General features: G+C 49.9%; 5 protein-coding genes across 5 annotated transcripts; 2 read left to right on the forward strand and 3 right to left on the reverse strand.

The window, feature by feature from the left end:
* The first annotated feature begins 471 nt into the window (after window positions 1–471).
* BDR25DRAFT_374818 (alpha/beta-hydrolase) lies at window positions 472–2986 on the forward strand. The gene has a single exon (XM_033697351.1). It carries the CDS (start codon window positions 527–529, stop codon window positions 2879–2881), a length of 2355 nt encoding a protein of 784 aa, XP_033544344.1. The 5' UTR covers window positions 472–526; the 3' UTR covers window positions 2882–2986.
* A 1482-nt stretch (window positions 2987–4468) lies between these two features.
* BDR25DRAFT_63057 (uncharacterized protein) lies at window positions 4469–6545 on the reverse strand. The gene is made up of 3 exons (XM_033698841.1): window positions 6511–6545; window positions 6290–6457; window positions 4469–6199 (listed from the first exon to the last, which is right to left on the reverse strand). Exons 2-3 carry the CDS (start codon window positions 6290–6292, stop codon window positions 4625–4627), a joined length of 1578 nt encoding a protein of 525 aa, XP_033544345.1. The 5' UTR covers window positions 6293–6457; window positions 6511–6545; the 3' UTR covers window positions 4469–4624.
* Window positions 6546–7348: 803 nt separating this feature from the next.
* On the reverse strand, window positions 7349–10091 carry BDR25DRAFT_234411 (uncharacterized protein; the record flags this gene model as incomplete). Its single annotated transcript, XM_033685479.1, has 7 exons — window positions 7349–7464; window positions 7516–8434; window positions 8600–8951; window positions 9006–9209; window positions 9258–9388; window positions 9451–9616; window positions 9763–10091. 7 exons carry the CDS (start codon window positions 10089–10091, stop codon window positions 7349–7351), a joined length of 2217 nt encoding a protein of 738 aa, XP_033544346.1.
* A 335-nt stretch (window positions 10092–10426) lies between these two features.
* On the forward strand, window positions 10427–11172 carry BDR25DRAFT_305540 (uncharacterized protein). Its single transcript, XM_033690430.1, has 3 exons — window positions 10427–10467; window positions 10518–10648; window positions 10693–11172. Exons 1-3 carry the CDS (start codon window positions 10460–10462, stop codon window positions 10821–10823), a joined length of 270 nt encoding a protein of 89 aa, XP_033544347.1. The 5' UTR covers window positions 10427–10459; the 3' UTR covers window positions 10824–11172.
* A 19-nt stretch (window positions 11173–11191) lies between these two features.
* On the reverse strand, window positions 11192–13177 carry BDR25DRAFT_327354 (2-hydroxyphytanoyl-CoA lyase; the record flags this gene model as incomplete). Its single annotated transcript, XM_033692327.1, has 3 exons — window positions 11192–11245; window positions 11306–12778; window positions 12920–13177. 3 exons carry the CDS (start codon window positions 13175–13177, stop codon window positions 11192–11194), a joined length of 1785 nt encoding a protein of 594 aa, XP_033544348.1.
* Between the last annotated feature and the right edge of the window lie 45 nt (window positions 13178–13222).

A 13222-nucleotide genomic window follows, 5' to 3' on the forward strand; every position in this document is an offset into this window, starting at 1 on the left:
TATGGCTCTTCGATCCTTCTCAGGGCATCAGGCGGACATATCCCCACTTCACATGAAAGACGGACCCGCCTTAGCGGGGAGTCGTCCAATGCGCCAAGTATCCCCGCATTCGGCCCTGCGACTCCTTGTCAACGCCTTGTCTCCGTCAACACCAATCCTTGGCTGTAGTATCTAGCCTTTGGTCTCATCTTGGCCTTGAACGCCTGTCGCAAATTGGTAGACTCTGGCGCCTTGGTTGCTAACAAGTTGATCTACGGCTTTTGCCGTGTCTTGGAAGGATCCTGACATCATTTGGCAGTGGCACAGAGGTGAACCACACCATGCAGATCTATCAGCCACAATTTTCATCGCTATCTTTTCTCTCCCCTGACGTTTCGTGAACTCTCTCGCTTTTCTCCTCGTCTTCACACTCCTTTGAGTCCAGACAGTTCGTCGGTGCATAAACTTTATGCTATTATTTCATTCACTAGACCAACATCCGCTACCCGCATGGTTGCTTCGCCAGCAACAAGATTACGATAGTACCATGCATGACCCTCTGCAAGCCGTCAAGCACAAAGTTAGCAGAGCTAGCGAGAAGACAATGTCAAAATCCAAAGCGGCTATTGACTACGCCCACCAAGCTGAGCGCCTCGGACAGTGTGCTCCAAGTCAGGAAGACAAAACCACCGGCTCAACCCAGGCCGTCGAAGCCAAATTCATTACAGCCCAAGACCCCGTAACTCAGACTGCAGACGGTAGTCGACTACCAGCAGCACCTGTTGAAGAGGCTACCAAACTCAACAAACTAAGAGACATCATCAACGACCGCGACCCATCTCAAAACGAACTCGTGGAAGTGGAATCACGAGAATCGAAAGATAGATCAATTCATAGTGCGCAGCCAACTAACAGGCACCCGAAAGATGAAGGAGAGGCCGATGCCCCTTTGCGCAATGCTATCCCCCCGTCAAGAACGAATCCTCTATTTCCCCCAATGCCAATTTATGGTCCCCCGACTCTGCTTCGACGAATACAGTGCACGATCTTCAGAATATCTTCAGCCATTTTGTCTCTTTGCTTTCTTGCTGTAATCATACTAGGTGCAGCTTTCACAAGCATCCCTCTCGCGGCCAACCATGTATGGTTACGGCTCACTTTTAGAAATCCCGATAAGAAAAGACCCTCCTATCAAGAAGAAGAAAGGCGCCGAAGAGTGCGAAAGGTCGCAGAGAGGGCCTGGAAGAAGCAAAAGACAGGCAACAGTAGTGCCAGTGGGGGTGAAGAAGGGAAAGATACAGATGAATTTATTCCTCTGGAAGGAGGGCCAGACCCAATTCCCTGTGACGTTCGCTACTACGCTCGCCGCGTCGGGCTCGACTGCGAGATCTTCGACGTCCAAACGGAAGATGGTTTTATCATAGAGCTATGGCATCTATATAACCCCCGCGAGTACCAGCGAACAAACCGCTCTCAGCGCTCTCCGCACGCTCCAGAAGTCTTCTCAAAAGTCCCAGCCGCCAACTGTTTTACCAACGGCGCACCAGGCTCGCAGTATGGACATGGTGAGAAGAAATATCCAGTTCTCATGATCCATGGCCTCCTTCAATCAGCAGGCGCCTATTGCACGAACGACGACGACAGCCTCGCCTTCTTCCTCGCCAAATCAGGCTACGACGTCTGGCTCGGCAACAACCGCTGCGGTTTCAAGCCCCGACACAACCTACTCAAATATTCAGACCCGCGAATGTGGGCTTGGAATATCCGGCAAATGGGCGTCATGGACCTCCCCGCCCTCATCTTGCGCGTCCTTTCCGAAACCGGTTTCGAGAAACTCGGCCTCATCGCGCACAGCCAAGGCAGAACACAAACTCTCGTCGCGCTCGCGAAAGAACAACGCCCGGAAATCGGGGAGAAAATCAGCGTCTTCTGTGCTCTGGCGCCGGCAGCGTACGCAGGCCCTTTAATTGGGAAAATATACTTTAAGTTCATGCGTGTTATCAGCCCCGGCATGTTTCGCACGATTTTCGGCATTCATGCGTTTATACCATTTATGATGACTATGCACTCTCTCCTCCCGCCTCGTTTTTATGGGGCGATGGGGTATCGTGTTTTCTCTTTCATGTTCAATTGGACGGATGACCGCTGGGAAAGAGATCTAAGAGACCGCATGTTCCAATTTGCACCTGTTTATGTCAGTGCAGAGAGTATGCGCTGGTGGCTCGGTAGAGAATGTTTCGCAAAACAAAAATGCATTCTCGCAACGCGGGAGGAGAAAAACATCGAAGATCGCGAAGATGAGCAGGAGGATCAGAAACTCAACCGGTCGAGTGAAGAATCCTCGGATGGCGAAGACGAAGACCCTTCTGGAACCCGTACAAGCCAGGGGAATGAAGCCAGCGCGCCTCCTTCACAACCAGAAAATATTACGGGCAAGAAAATCCAGCACCGCAATACAGACCGCGCCCGCTACGCCTGGTACGGACCCCAAATCCCTCCTTTCGCCCTCTGGGTTTGCGGCGCAGACGACCTCGTCGACGGCCGAAGACTCCTGCGTCGCTTCGAGCGCAACCGAGAGCCGCATGTCGACATTGTGCACTCCAAGGTGATCGAAGGCTACGAGCATCTCGACGTTATATGGGCTATGGATGCGATCGAGAAAGTCGGAAAAGAAGTGCGAGAAGTGATTTGGAAAACCGTGCCCGTGGATGCGAGAAAGGTTTGCAGAGTGCCCAGTGGGTGTGGCGAGATCAGGGAGTTTTACCAGCGAAAGGTGATTAGAGAGAACGCGACGAGGGAGGTGGATACTACAGCTAGGGAATGGAGTCTGCGGGGTGCAGAACAGGCTGTGAGAGGCGATGGGGAAGGGGTTAGGGATTTGGAGGCGGAAGTTGAAGCGTAAGAACGGGAGCTTTAAAGATTTTTAAATTTTACAATAGAGCAGTATATTTTATTATACTAATAGTAGCATAGCGTTCGGAGTAGGTTCAGGCTAGCTAGTACGTACACATGATACCCACTAATTCAACTCGATTTTTTTAATTCCAACCCTTTTTGTGGTGAAATGGGAATGGAACTGCTACAAAATAACCGCACGCGGAAATATGTCATTATCTCTCCCTCCCTCCTAAAAACCCCTTAAATGCAGAGGAATTGCATGCTGCTAAAATGAATAACAAGAAATTTCCGACGGTCAGATTCTTAGCATAGCTAGTCTGCAGATATGACGATCACGGGAGTGTATGAGATACGACATAATTCTATACCCTGCTGCCGCTCCTATCTAATATGGAAACAAGCTTAGCAGATCAAACTTTTCTTGTAAATGCTACATGGTAAATGTTGCATAGTAGTACAAATGCGTATATAGTGAGATGTGAGTATGAGCCCTAATACACCCCCTACAATCGACAACCAGGAAGAACGAATAGTTAGGGGTAGCGCCCACATCCCCAAGATTTGAGATTACCGCTGTTCATTTCGAGATGCCGCGGGAGTGTTGAATAGCCTAGATTTGTTGGGAGGTTCATGTGGTTCGAGAAATAGTGCATTGTCTAGCTGTTTCAGGGTTTTTGAATGAGGCTAGGTCCATGAGAAATCAATAGTGTGCTCCGGTGACAGCCTAGAGATTTCCGGAAGGAGTGTATTAGCAACAATCTCCAGCGAATTTAGCTACATGTAGTGACCAGAGATGTCACATGGGTACTTACCTTAGGGTTTTTAAATGAACGACTCGTGGGCCTCACCAGCATGTCTCTTAATTCAGAGCCTCGGAGCATTCCTTAATCCCCTGTTTATAATGTCCAGTTCTTCTCTGAGTGATATCAAACTGCCAACCGTGATGGGAGCGTTCAAATCCTGACATGCTTTTAAAGAGTGGCCATCATTGTGTAGTTGACCCTAGTCAGATATCATGCCGACATTGATTGCCTTCAAGTTCTCTGTTAAGATTGCAGTCTAACGAGACTCGTTTAAGGGGTTGAGTTGCCTTTTTTGTGGAGCTCTAAGGGACGCGCATGGGCTAGATAACTGAGTTGATTGATAAATGAGCGAAAAGCTCAGCTCTATGTGGTAGTGGTAACACGGTACAGTGAAAGAGCGCCAAGGCTCTATTCGTGAATGTAAAATTAGGGCTGAAACAGAAATAGTGTCAAAGTGGGACTCTCATAGTACAAGGCATCTCATGAAGACGAGCAAGTGAAGGTGCGGGTGTACTCATAACCCTCGTAATCTGCAAGGACTTCGACTCCAAGAATCCAAAGCCCATATTGGGGAAGATACTGACAAAGCTAGATCCCTTGTTCTTGCCCCCCTCGGGATTCTTTGCCTCCATGTTCTTTCCCTATCTAGACCTACCCGTCTTCAGTAATTTCGCACTCCTGCGCTTCTCCTATGGTCTTAAATTACGTTCCAAACTCTTCCTCTGTGCTTCTTTAATGTTTTGGTCCCTGAGAGGTATTTGGCGTTGGGGATAGTAGGGGGGCGTTCGACCAACTTTGATTCAGCGGCGGAGGCAGAACAAGGTGAAACTGAAGATCTATAACTTGATAAAAAGGAGCGGGAAAATGAAGGCCTGACACCACGGGACTAAAAACGAGTGCAGCAGAACCTGCTCTGATTTTTGGATTCGGGCGCCGATGCGAGACTACGGAGAGGGCGGAGGTTTTGGATGGCTTCTCTGCCTCGATTTGCTCGCGGACGTGTTCTTCGATCTATTCGTCTCGGAGGTTTGGGGTGGTTGATACTGTTCTTGGGACGATGCTGTAGGGTTGCATTGCTTCTCAGCACCGGCGGTTATGCACCCCCTCTGAGTTGTGCTCTGCAATAGCGAAGGTTTTGAATTCCCTTCGCCTGGCTGATCCGTGGTTTTATTGACAAGGGTACCTTCATCTGCTATCACCGAATCTTGCCGTCCCTTGCTCTCGAAAGGAATGGAGGAGTTTTCCTCGGGCTCACTATCTTCCTTCACCAATGCCCTACCCTTGGCCAAAGGTGGTCCTGCTTCTGACACCGCTGCATCCGAACCCCCATTTACCCTACTACGCGCAATAGAGCTCGACTGCGGTTCAGGAGATCCAGGGCGGTACACACGTTCTACACCCCTTCTCGGCTTAGTCTTCTTCCTCGGCCGCGAATCAATCGCCCCTCGACGCACGTATTGAAGCCCTGCTCTGTTGCTCTGTGCATGGGCTCGACTGGCATATCTGGGTATATAAATTTGATTGCCACTGGCATCGGTTTGCATTCCCCGCCTACTTCTCCTCGAGGGCCTCCGTTCCTGTGGCGTGTATGTTTGCCATTGTTGCATTCCAGCTGGTTGGGGACTCAGTCGTCGAGGCTGACGCCGAGTGGAAGGAGAATAGAGAGCTGAGGCTGGAGATTTAGTGGGTGGGGTTGTTCTTATGCCTCCATCGTCGGGGTTTGACGATGTCACTTGGAAGAAGTGGCCTAGTCTCTTGATGAAGGATGGTTTTTTCTGGAAAGACGGGCTTCCAAATTTCTTTTGTTCGAGAGAGGATGCGGGATTTCGATTTTTTCCTGGGCTGCCCACGGGGGGTGTCTTTCCCTTGATTTGGGAGGATATGCTTGACGAAGCTTCCTTCTTGTTACCTGGTGCTGGAATGCTTGGCGAAGCTTTGATTCTTTCATCCTCCTGACTTTGAACATGCTTTACTTCTGACTGGGGAACATGTGGTACGTTAGAGTTTGTAGGACTAGTCTGAACGGCCTGGTATGCTTTGTCTTCCCTTGTAATGACCCCAGGATTTGATGAGGTTGTGCCACCAGCTGAAGAGGATTTTTGTTCTTTAGAGAGAGAAGACAAAAGCTCAGAGCCATTCTTATCTCGAGTCCCTTGAACTTGTCTCTCTAAAGCCTCATCAACGTTTGCACCCAAACCGGCATCAGGATGAGCATCTTCGCTAACCCTGATCAAACTCGAAGTAGACGGTGGCTTAGAGTCACTGCTACCCCTATAGGAAGGAGTAGGTGTTGTTTCAACCGTGTTCGTAGCGGAATCGTGGGAGAAGATTGAAGAAACGGAAGTAGCTGCAGTCTTAAAGGACATCATCGATTGATTACTGCTTTCAGCGGACGGAACTGGGTTATGAATAGGGGCTTCAACTGCATTTTCCACTTTTGGGCTAGGAGAAGGGCTGTATAAGGAAGTAGTAAGGACAGTGGAGCCATTCTTAAACTGGGTTGCCATCTCGTTTGTCTTCTACATTAATGTTAGTTTCGCAATAGCTTGGGTGATGGAGGAAGTGAATCTTAAAATCCCTTGCTAGATAGATTTGCGGGATATACTTACCATCCTCGACTCCAAGTGCCAAACCAAGGGGATTTTGCAGGAGTGGCAATACGTGCGAGCGGCTCGACTTGACAATGTGAAAATATAAGGAGACACGTGTGTGGCCGGACGAGGCGCGCGTGTGTAATGGAGGAGCAAACGTGGGCTTTGCGTGCGCTTCGGAATCTGCTTTGCGTTACGTGTCAAAACCCCGGCCTAGAAGGTCCAAAGATCTCACCTACTATGCAATCCTCAATAGAGAGGAAGAAATCTATATATGCTGGATGGGATAAGCACCGAAACTCTCTTACGCTGTGCTTGGAGAGAGCAGGTGAGTAGAAGAAGAACGGCAAGGACACAGGGCTTGGTGAGGATGCGAGAGCTTTGAAAATATTTTCCGTGCGCGGAAGTATAATTAACTAATTCATAGTGTAGTGGTCGTCTAGTTATCAACAATAGAACTTTTTGTGGGAGGCCTCATGAACAAACCTGCGAATCCTTGGTACAGGGCGCGTTGAACATGGATGTGTCCGAAATCTCACAATAATAGATCTCGGTACTATTCGGGAATCTCGAATGGTTATAAATTCGTGACCGAAAGATATAGTAGAGGAGTGCCATGCTGGCTTCTAGTGACAAGTCAGAAGGAGCGAGTCGCGAAATCATGACTAGAGTATTTTGATACATTCGCCAAAAACAACTTAGGGGATATTTATGTAGATGATGAGAAACGGTGCAACATATTAGCTAGATTCCCTTATTTCCGAAGAAAGCTTCCGCAATATGTAGACTTTGGCATGCCAGCACTTCCGAACACGTTGCACACCAGAGGACACGGCACAAACTGTTGAAGAACACCCGCGCGCTCCGCGGCCGAATAGATGCTGTATGCACTGACGCCTACCTAAAAAGCGTGCCATGGGATCCAGAATACGAACCTTTCCCATGCATGATCAACCTGATCCCTGGCCAGCGCAATGGTCCAATGTAGTGTACATTATTCAGGAAGTAAAAAGTGGGGTTGCCCAACCACGTTCCCAGGGAGATTTAAGAGTAGTGTACCAAGAGGGCGTGCTGCGCTTACACTGCTTTAACCTCCAAAGCGCCGTTCGCAGACTCCATCTTCATGTCGGTCTCCAAAACTTCTGGTCTCCATCTTGAGAGAAGTTTCTTTGCCGATGGCTTGGCTCGATCATCTAAGTTCTGTATCAGCTCGATTCAATATCTCTCCTAGTATGAATGCTTACTAGTATGCCACATATCCTCCAACACCTCTATACATATCTCCTTAGCCGGAGGCCTGAACATATACAGGTACTGTAATACCATGATCGCGAGGTCAATTCGCTCCGGGTCTTCTGCCATCTTCTTCATGCGTTGGAGAATGTCTCTGTCAAGCTCCGGAATCTCGGACATGAACCGAAGGAGAACTTTGTCAGTGCCTTCGGCAAATGCAATGATACCGTCTACAAGCCTCAAGGCACATCTTTGGTAGTTACCCTTGCAGGCCGGAGAGTTGGTAGCGTTGCCATTCATCGCAAGTTTAGCATTCATTTTAGCGATGTCAGCTTGGAGGCGGTCATTGTACCACTCCTCATTCAACCAACTGATGGCGACGTCAATCCTCTTCTTCCAATCGTACATGATGTAGTTGTAGAGGGCGCTCCGAATTGATTCGCTGAGTGAGAAGTTCCCCTTTCGTAGACCGCTGAACGCAGATTTAATATGTTCATCCGGATCGTCGAGACCAGCAGCTGCACGGGTAGCCAGGCGAGATAGAATGGTAACCCACGAGTCTCGATCATAGCTGCTTGCGGCGAGGCGATTAAAGCCGCCTTTTGTAGTTTTTCCTCGTGAGGAAGTTTCATCGAGGGAAGACAACATGCCGAACACTCGCCGGACTGTACCGTCTCCATATTTTTGGATCTCGTGTTCGGTCAGAGGTGGAGCTTGCGGCAGTTTGTATGGAGCAAGAGGTGCACTGGGCACACGATCCGGAAGCATGCCATCAGGTGGCGCACTATCTAGCTTGTTGACAATTTGTTCAGCGTCTTCCGGTTCGAAGTCAGGCTCGTATTCTTCTTCTTCATCGTTGAGAGATGCAGATTCAGCGGCGGCGGTACGAGCTTGAGTCTTGCTAAGATCGAGATACCGTGATCGGACAATCTATGTGTTGCGCGTTAGTTGGGTCTTTAATCGGAGCTTGGACGGCCGCTTCAGCGAACGCTACACCGTGCGAGGGTCACGTGATTATGTCCAGGTGCTGCTTCCCAAAACGGGTAGCCTGCCCGCGCAAGCCTCTTCTATAACGTCGGAAGATTCATCACGTACATTGATTGCATTTCCCAGTTTTGCTTCGTCAATTGATTGCAGAACAGGTACAAGTATCCTGAGCAACTGTTCTGGGTCCTTGAACGCCTGCACGTCGAATTGCGCAGTCGCACCGTTGGGATCCAATGTGAAAAGTTGACGGAAGCTCACTGGACCAGGTGGCAAAGGAGGCACGGGATGAGAACTAGGTATGCTGGCTCCCACCCGTTGTCTCTTTGATGGGTCCAGACCATCAGTTGGTTCAACTGGGGCAGGTCTCTTACGGTTAGATTCATCAAACACATCAAGACGCATGCGATGGATACGTTCAAGATACTGCTGTATCCGTCCAGTGAAGGGGCCCTCCGGATTCCTACAGCCATTAAGTTAAGCAACGGCAATGGTGGGAGAAGAACTAGAAACTTACCTCTTTATGACGTTCACGAGCAGCGCTCGTGTGGTCCGCTCCATTGACTTCATCATGACTTTGTTCTTCGGAGTCATTGGTGAGTTTGCAAGCTTGAGAGGATTAAAGTTGAGAACACTGGAGAGTATCTTGTTCGCGATATATGGTCGTCGCTGAACAAGCATGCCCAAGCTGTTGAGAGCCGCGGTGACGAGCAATGCATCACTGCCTCCTGTCAGAGCCATTCCATCACTCAAGCTGAGTCTATCTAACCTGTGGTCTCCATGTACTATGTCCAGTAAACGGTCCAGAAGCCCAGATGCTTCTGCTTCAAGATTCGCATGGAGCATTAAAGGATGATCGCGTGGAACGAGGGCAAGAGATATATCGTTCTGTTCGGGTCGCTGTGGAAAGGATAAGTTATTTCTTCAAGGGGGTAGGTAGAGTCGAACGAAACGATGCTCACCCTTGGATCCGCAACCATGCCAGGTGTTTCGACGAGGACCACCTGCTGGACAAATTTGACACAGCATATCCGCACGCCGGGCGGCGCCGTGTCCATCCGCCGCAGTATATTGGATTTTATCGCAGTCATGAGCTGCCAATTCGAGGTGTCATGGGGGGTGGAGATTCTGGAAGCACATTCAAGTATGAGACAGCATTCTTCAACAGCGCAGTCAATGGAAACATATACAAGCAAGCGCAAGGAGAAAGAGCTGGTCGATAAGTCGCGCTCGTGTGGCCAGCGCCATGTTAGGTAGAGTTCGAGGAGACTTACATATGACGGTAGACCAAGGGATAGATGGTGGCAGCCGCCTGGACAGCGCTCTTTACGACACCAGCATCATTCTCCCCTTCCAGATATGCCCGCAGTGTAGGGAGAACGGTCAGACTGCACGTTTCCTTTGCATCAGACGGCCACGTAGGGGACGCGAAGGTCTCAGCGAGGAAATCAGCACCCCACCGTCGTGTCTCGAGAGCAGCGTTTGTGTTGGGTCCAATGATGGGCAGGACACCAGGGATGATGGTAGGATAGTATCTGCCATCGCCGAGCGCGAGCGAGCGAGCAGACTCGAGCTGCCCCAGAGCTTGCGTGGAGGAGTTCATGATGAAGACGAGAAGTGCAGGGCAGAGGGAGATGAGGAGCTTTGTTTCTGAGCAGCCAAGGGTGCTTGTTCACACGCGCGGCTCAATCAAACTGGTGAGCGCGACAAAGCCCAGAGAGTAGTTGCCGATGATACCTTCATCCCACACACGAAAAGCCCTAAAGAGAAATAACCTGCGAGGGCGAGGGACCGTAGAGGAACAGGAAGCTGCCTATGAAGTGAAAGTGAAGGTGGATAGATGCAGCATGAGCCGTTTTGGATGATGCCCGGTGCCAAGAACTGGTCTGTGCGGGTGAAGAGCCGCAACACCGCCTCGGATGAGGATCGTGGGTCGTCCTTCACCTCCGCAACCCCCTCGCCCTCGCCACAATGGTGTAGTAAGTCACTCCTAGACTCAATCTCGCATTCCGCCATCTGACTTCGACAGCCGGCCATTTCGATCGACGTATTACGATGCGCAGATGCGGGCATCGCCTGCTCTGCTGCGAGCTCGAGCACCCTACCTAGTCAAAAACACTATTACCGGCATTGCCATTTGCGGTGTCGCAATCGGCATATGTAAGACAGCTCGCCATTTTCTGTGACACCCTCTCATGGCTTAGATTCATACACAATTCGCGTTATCTCGCAGGACGAATTCGACGATGTCATTGTCCCCGACGAGCCCGTGAAACACCCTCAAGCATCGAGCACAACAGAAGGCGTAAAACAAGCTGTAGCGGCTGGGAAGTAGTAGTCATAGCCTTTCATAAGACACTGGGGTTGCGTCACAGGGAAGCTGTCATTGAAAGTGCATCTTTCGTTGGCTCTTTCAAGTCTACAATTACATACATACATGCATTCAGCAGGCGTCAAGAGGTGGCTATTTTAGGGGACGCACAATCCTTCACGATGGAGTGTTTAGAAAACCCACTTCTCCTCTCTCTCATTTTGAGATAGGCTTGAGTTGGACAAATTGAAAATATCGCATCCACCTGCTCAGACCACCGCCGAATGCAAGTCAATCAACTTAGGGAAGTGAGTTTTATCCCTTACATTGGCAATCGATAGTGCATATAAAAGGATAAAAAATTGTTTCTTGCACCTACATACTATACGGCTTCATAGTCTTGCCGTTTTCGTCTTCTTGGTTGGGCTCACCTGCCAGCCAAAACTCTATTCACGATGCCAAGTTAGTAGAGGCTTCAACCCAATTTGAAACAGTATGTCACTTACCGCTTTTTCTAGTTTACCACTTTGAATGATGACGTTCACAATAACAGGCACCTCAGCTTGGAAACCCTCTATTGTCGCTTTGTGCAATTCCTCCGGCGTTCGCACGAAATATCCCAAACCGCCACACACTTCCGCCATCTTCTCGTATCGCACTTCCCAGCCCAGTGCCCAGCTCCGCAACCCAGGTTCACCTTTGACCGTCCTCTCCTGACGCCAAGACCAGTCCTCACCGGAACTAGAATCCCCAAAGTATATGCCCCCATTATTGATAACAAATATGAGAATATCCATTTGAAATCGTGCCATGGTCTCAATCTCCATACCCGCAAAACCAAAGGCGCTATCTCCTTCGATTGCAACGACCTTTTTCCGGCGTGCAGGACCAGAGGTAGCTTGTGCGCCAGGGCCGTTGTAAGCTTCGTATGCAGCAATAGCGTAAGGAAGACCAACACCCATCGTAGCGTAGGAGCCTGCATCCAGCCGAAGGCGAGGATGTTGCAGAGGGAATATGGATCTTGATATGTCCATCGTATTTGCCCCCTCTGCGATGTAGACTGTACCTCCTTCTTCTGACGGGGATAGAGAATGGAGGGCTTTCTTGATGACATCGAATGCATAAGCATAAGAAAGAGGGGTCGAAGGGTCTGCAGCTGCGGCAGAGGCAGCAGCCTCGTTCTTCTCCTTTGCAGCTATGAGCCTGCGGGCAAAGCCCGATGAAGAAGGGTCGTAATGCCAATCCGCCAAGAGTCGAGTCAACTGCGAGGCCATAATATTAACGTCTCCGACAAGAGCCAGCTGTGCGTCCCCTGCATTCCGGCCGAGCTCTTCTGGTGAAATATCCACCTGGATGAACCGCGCTGCAGGATTCCACTTTGGCGGTTCACCATAGTGGAATATCCAGTTCAACCTCGCACCCAAGATAAGAACCACATCCGCCATCTTCAAAGCTACAGATCGTGCAGACGAGACATTTCGAGGATGCGAGTCTGGCAAAACTCCCTTTCCCATTGGACTTGGTAAGAAGGGCAAGTTGGTTTGGTCAATGAGACGCCGAATAACGTCCTCAGCTCGGGCATATGCCGCACCTTTTCCTATCAACACCAGCGGCGCTTTTGCACCCTTGATGAGCTGTGCGACCTTGAATAGTCGAGCCTCGTCGGCTCCTCCTGCCGGAGGGTTTGCTACCGATGGCGTTTCCTCCACGTCCTCGAGGGAGTCTAGCGGGTCCATGATGATGTCTGCGGGTAGGTCGATGAAGCTTGTTCCAGGCCTTCCATAGAATGAACATCTGTAGGCATTTGCAATTACGCTGGGCAATGATGCAGCGTTCGGTGGTCGTATGGATAGCTTTGTGTGAGGTGTGAGTAGGGAAACACTGTCTAGTTCCTGGAAAGCTCCTTTCGTAACCAGGTTGGTCTCAATCGAGCCTCCAAGAAGGGGGAACGGGAAATTGTTTGCAGACGCATTTCCCACCTGCTTAATTTCAGTAATAGTCAGGTTGAGGCGATGCAAAACCCAAATGCCTTTTTAGCCAATGAGACTATTAAGCTGGTTCAATTATTGACTTTTGGACAATAAAGTTGAGAGGGAAATGATTGAAGGAAGAATACCTACACCAGCGATGGCATGCAGAACACCCGGACCTCCCACCACAAGACACACACCAGGCTTTCCAGTCAAGTAACCATACGCAGTGGCGGCATAGCTTGCTGCTTGCTCGTTGCGGAATCCGATGAAGCGAATACCTAGGTTAATCGCCTGCTCGGCGATGTCAGAGACAGGGACCCCGACAAGTCCAAATACAACAGAGACGCCCAGGTCTCGTAAAGTTCTAGCAATAATGTATGCGCCGGTGACTGACTTTGAGGACATTGTGTGTTAGCACTAATAAAGCTGGCATTACTGTGGATTATCCAG

Source organism: Lindgomyces ingoldianus (assembly GCF_010093535.1).
Source record: "Lindgomyces ingoldianus strain ATCC 200398 unplaced genomic scaffold BDR25scaffold_29, whole genome shotgun sequence".
In the NCBI taxonomy this organism is placed as follows: Eukaryota; Fungi; Ascomycota; class Dothideomycetes; order Pleosporales; family Lindgomycetaceae; genus Lindgomyces; species Lindgomyces ingoldianus.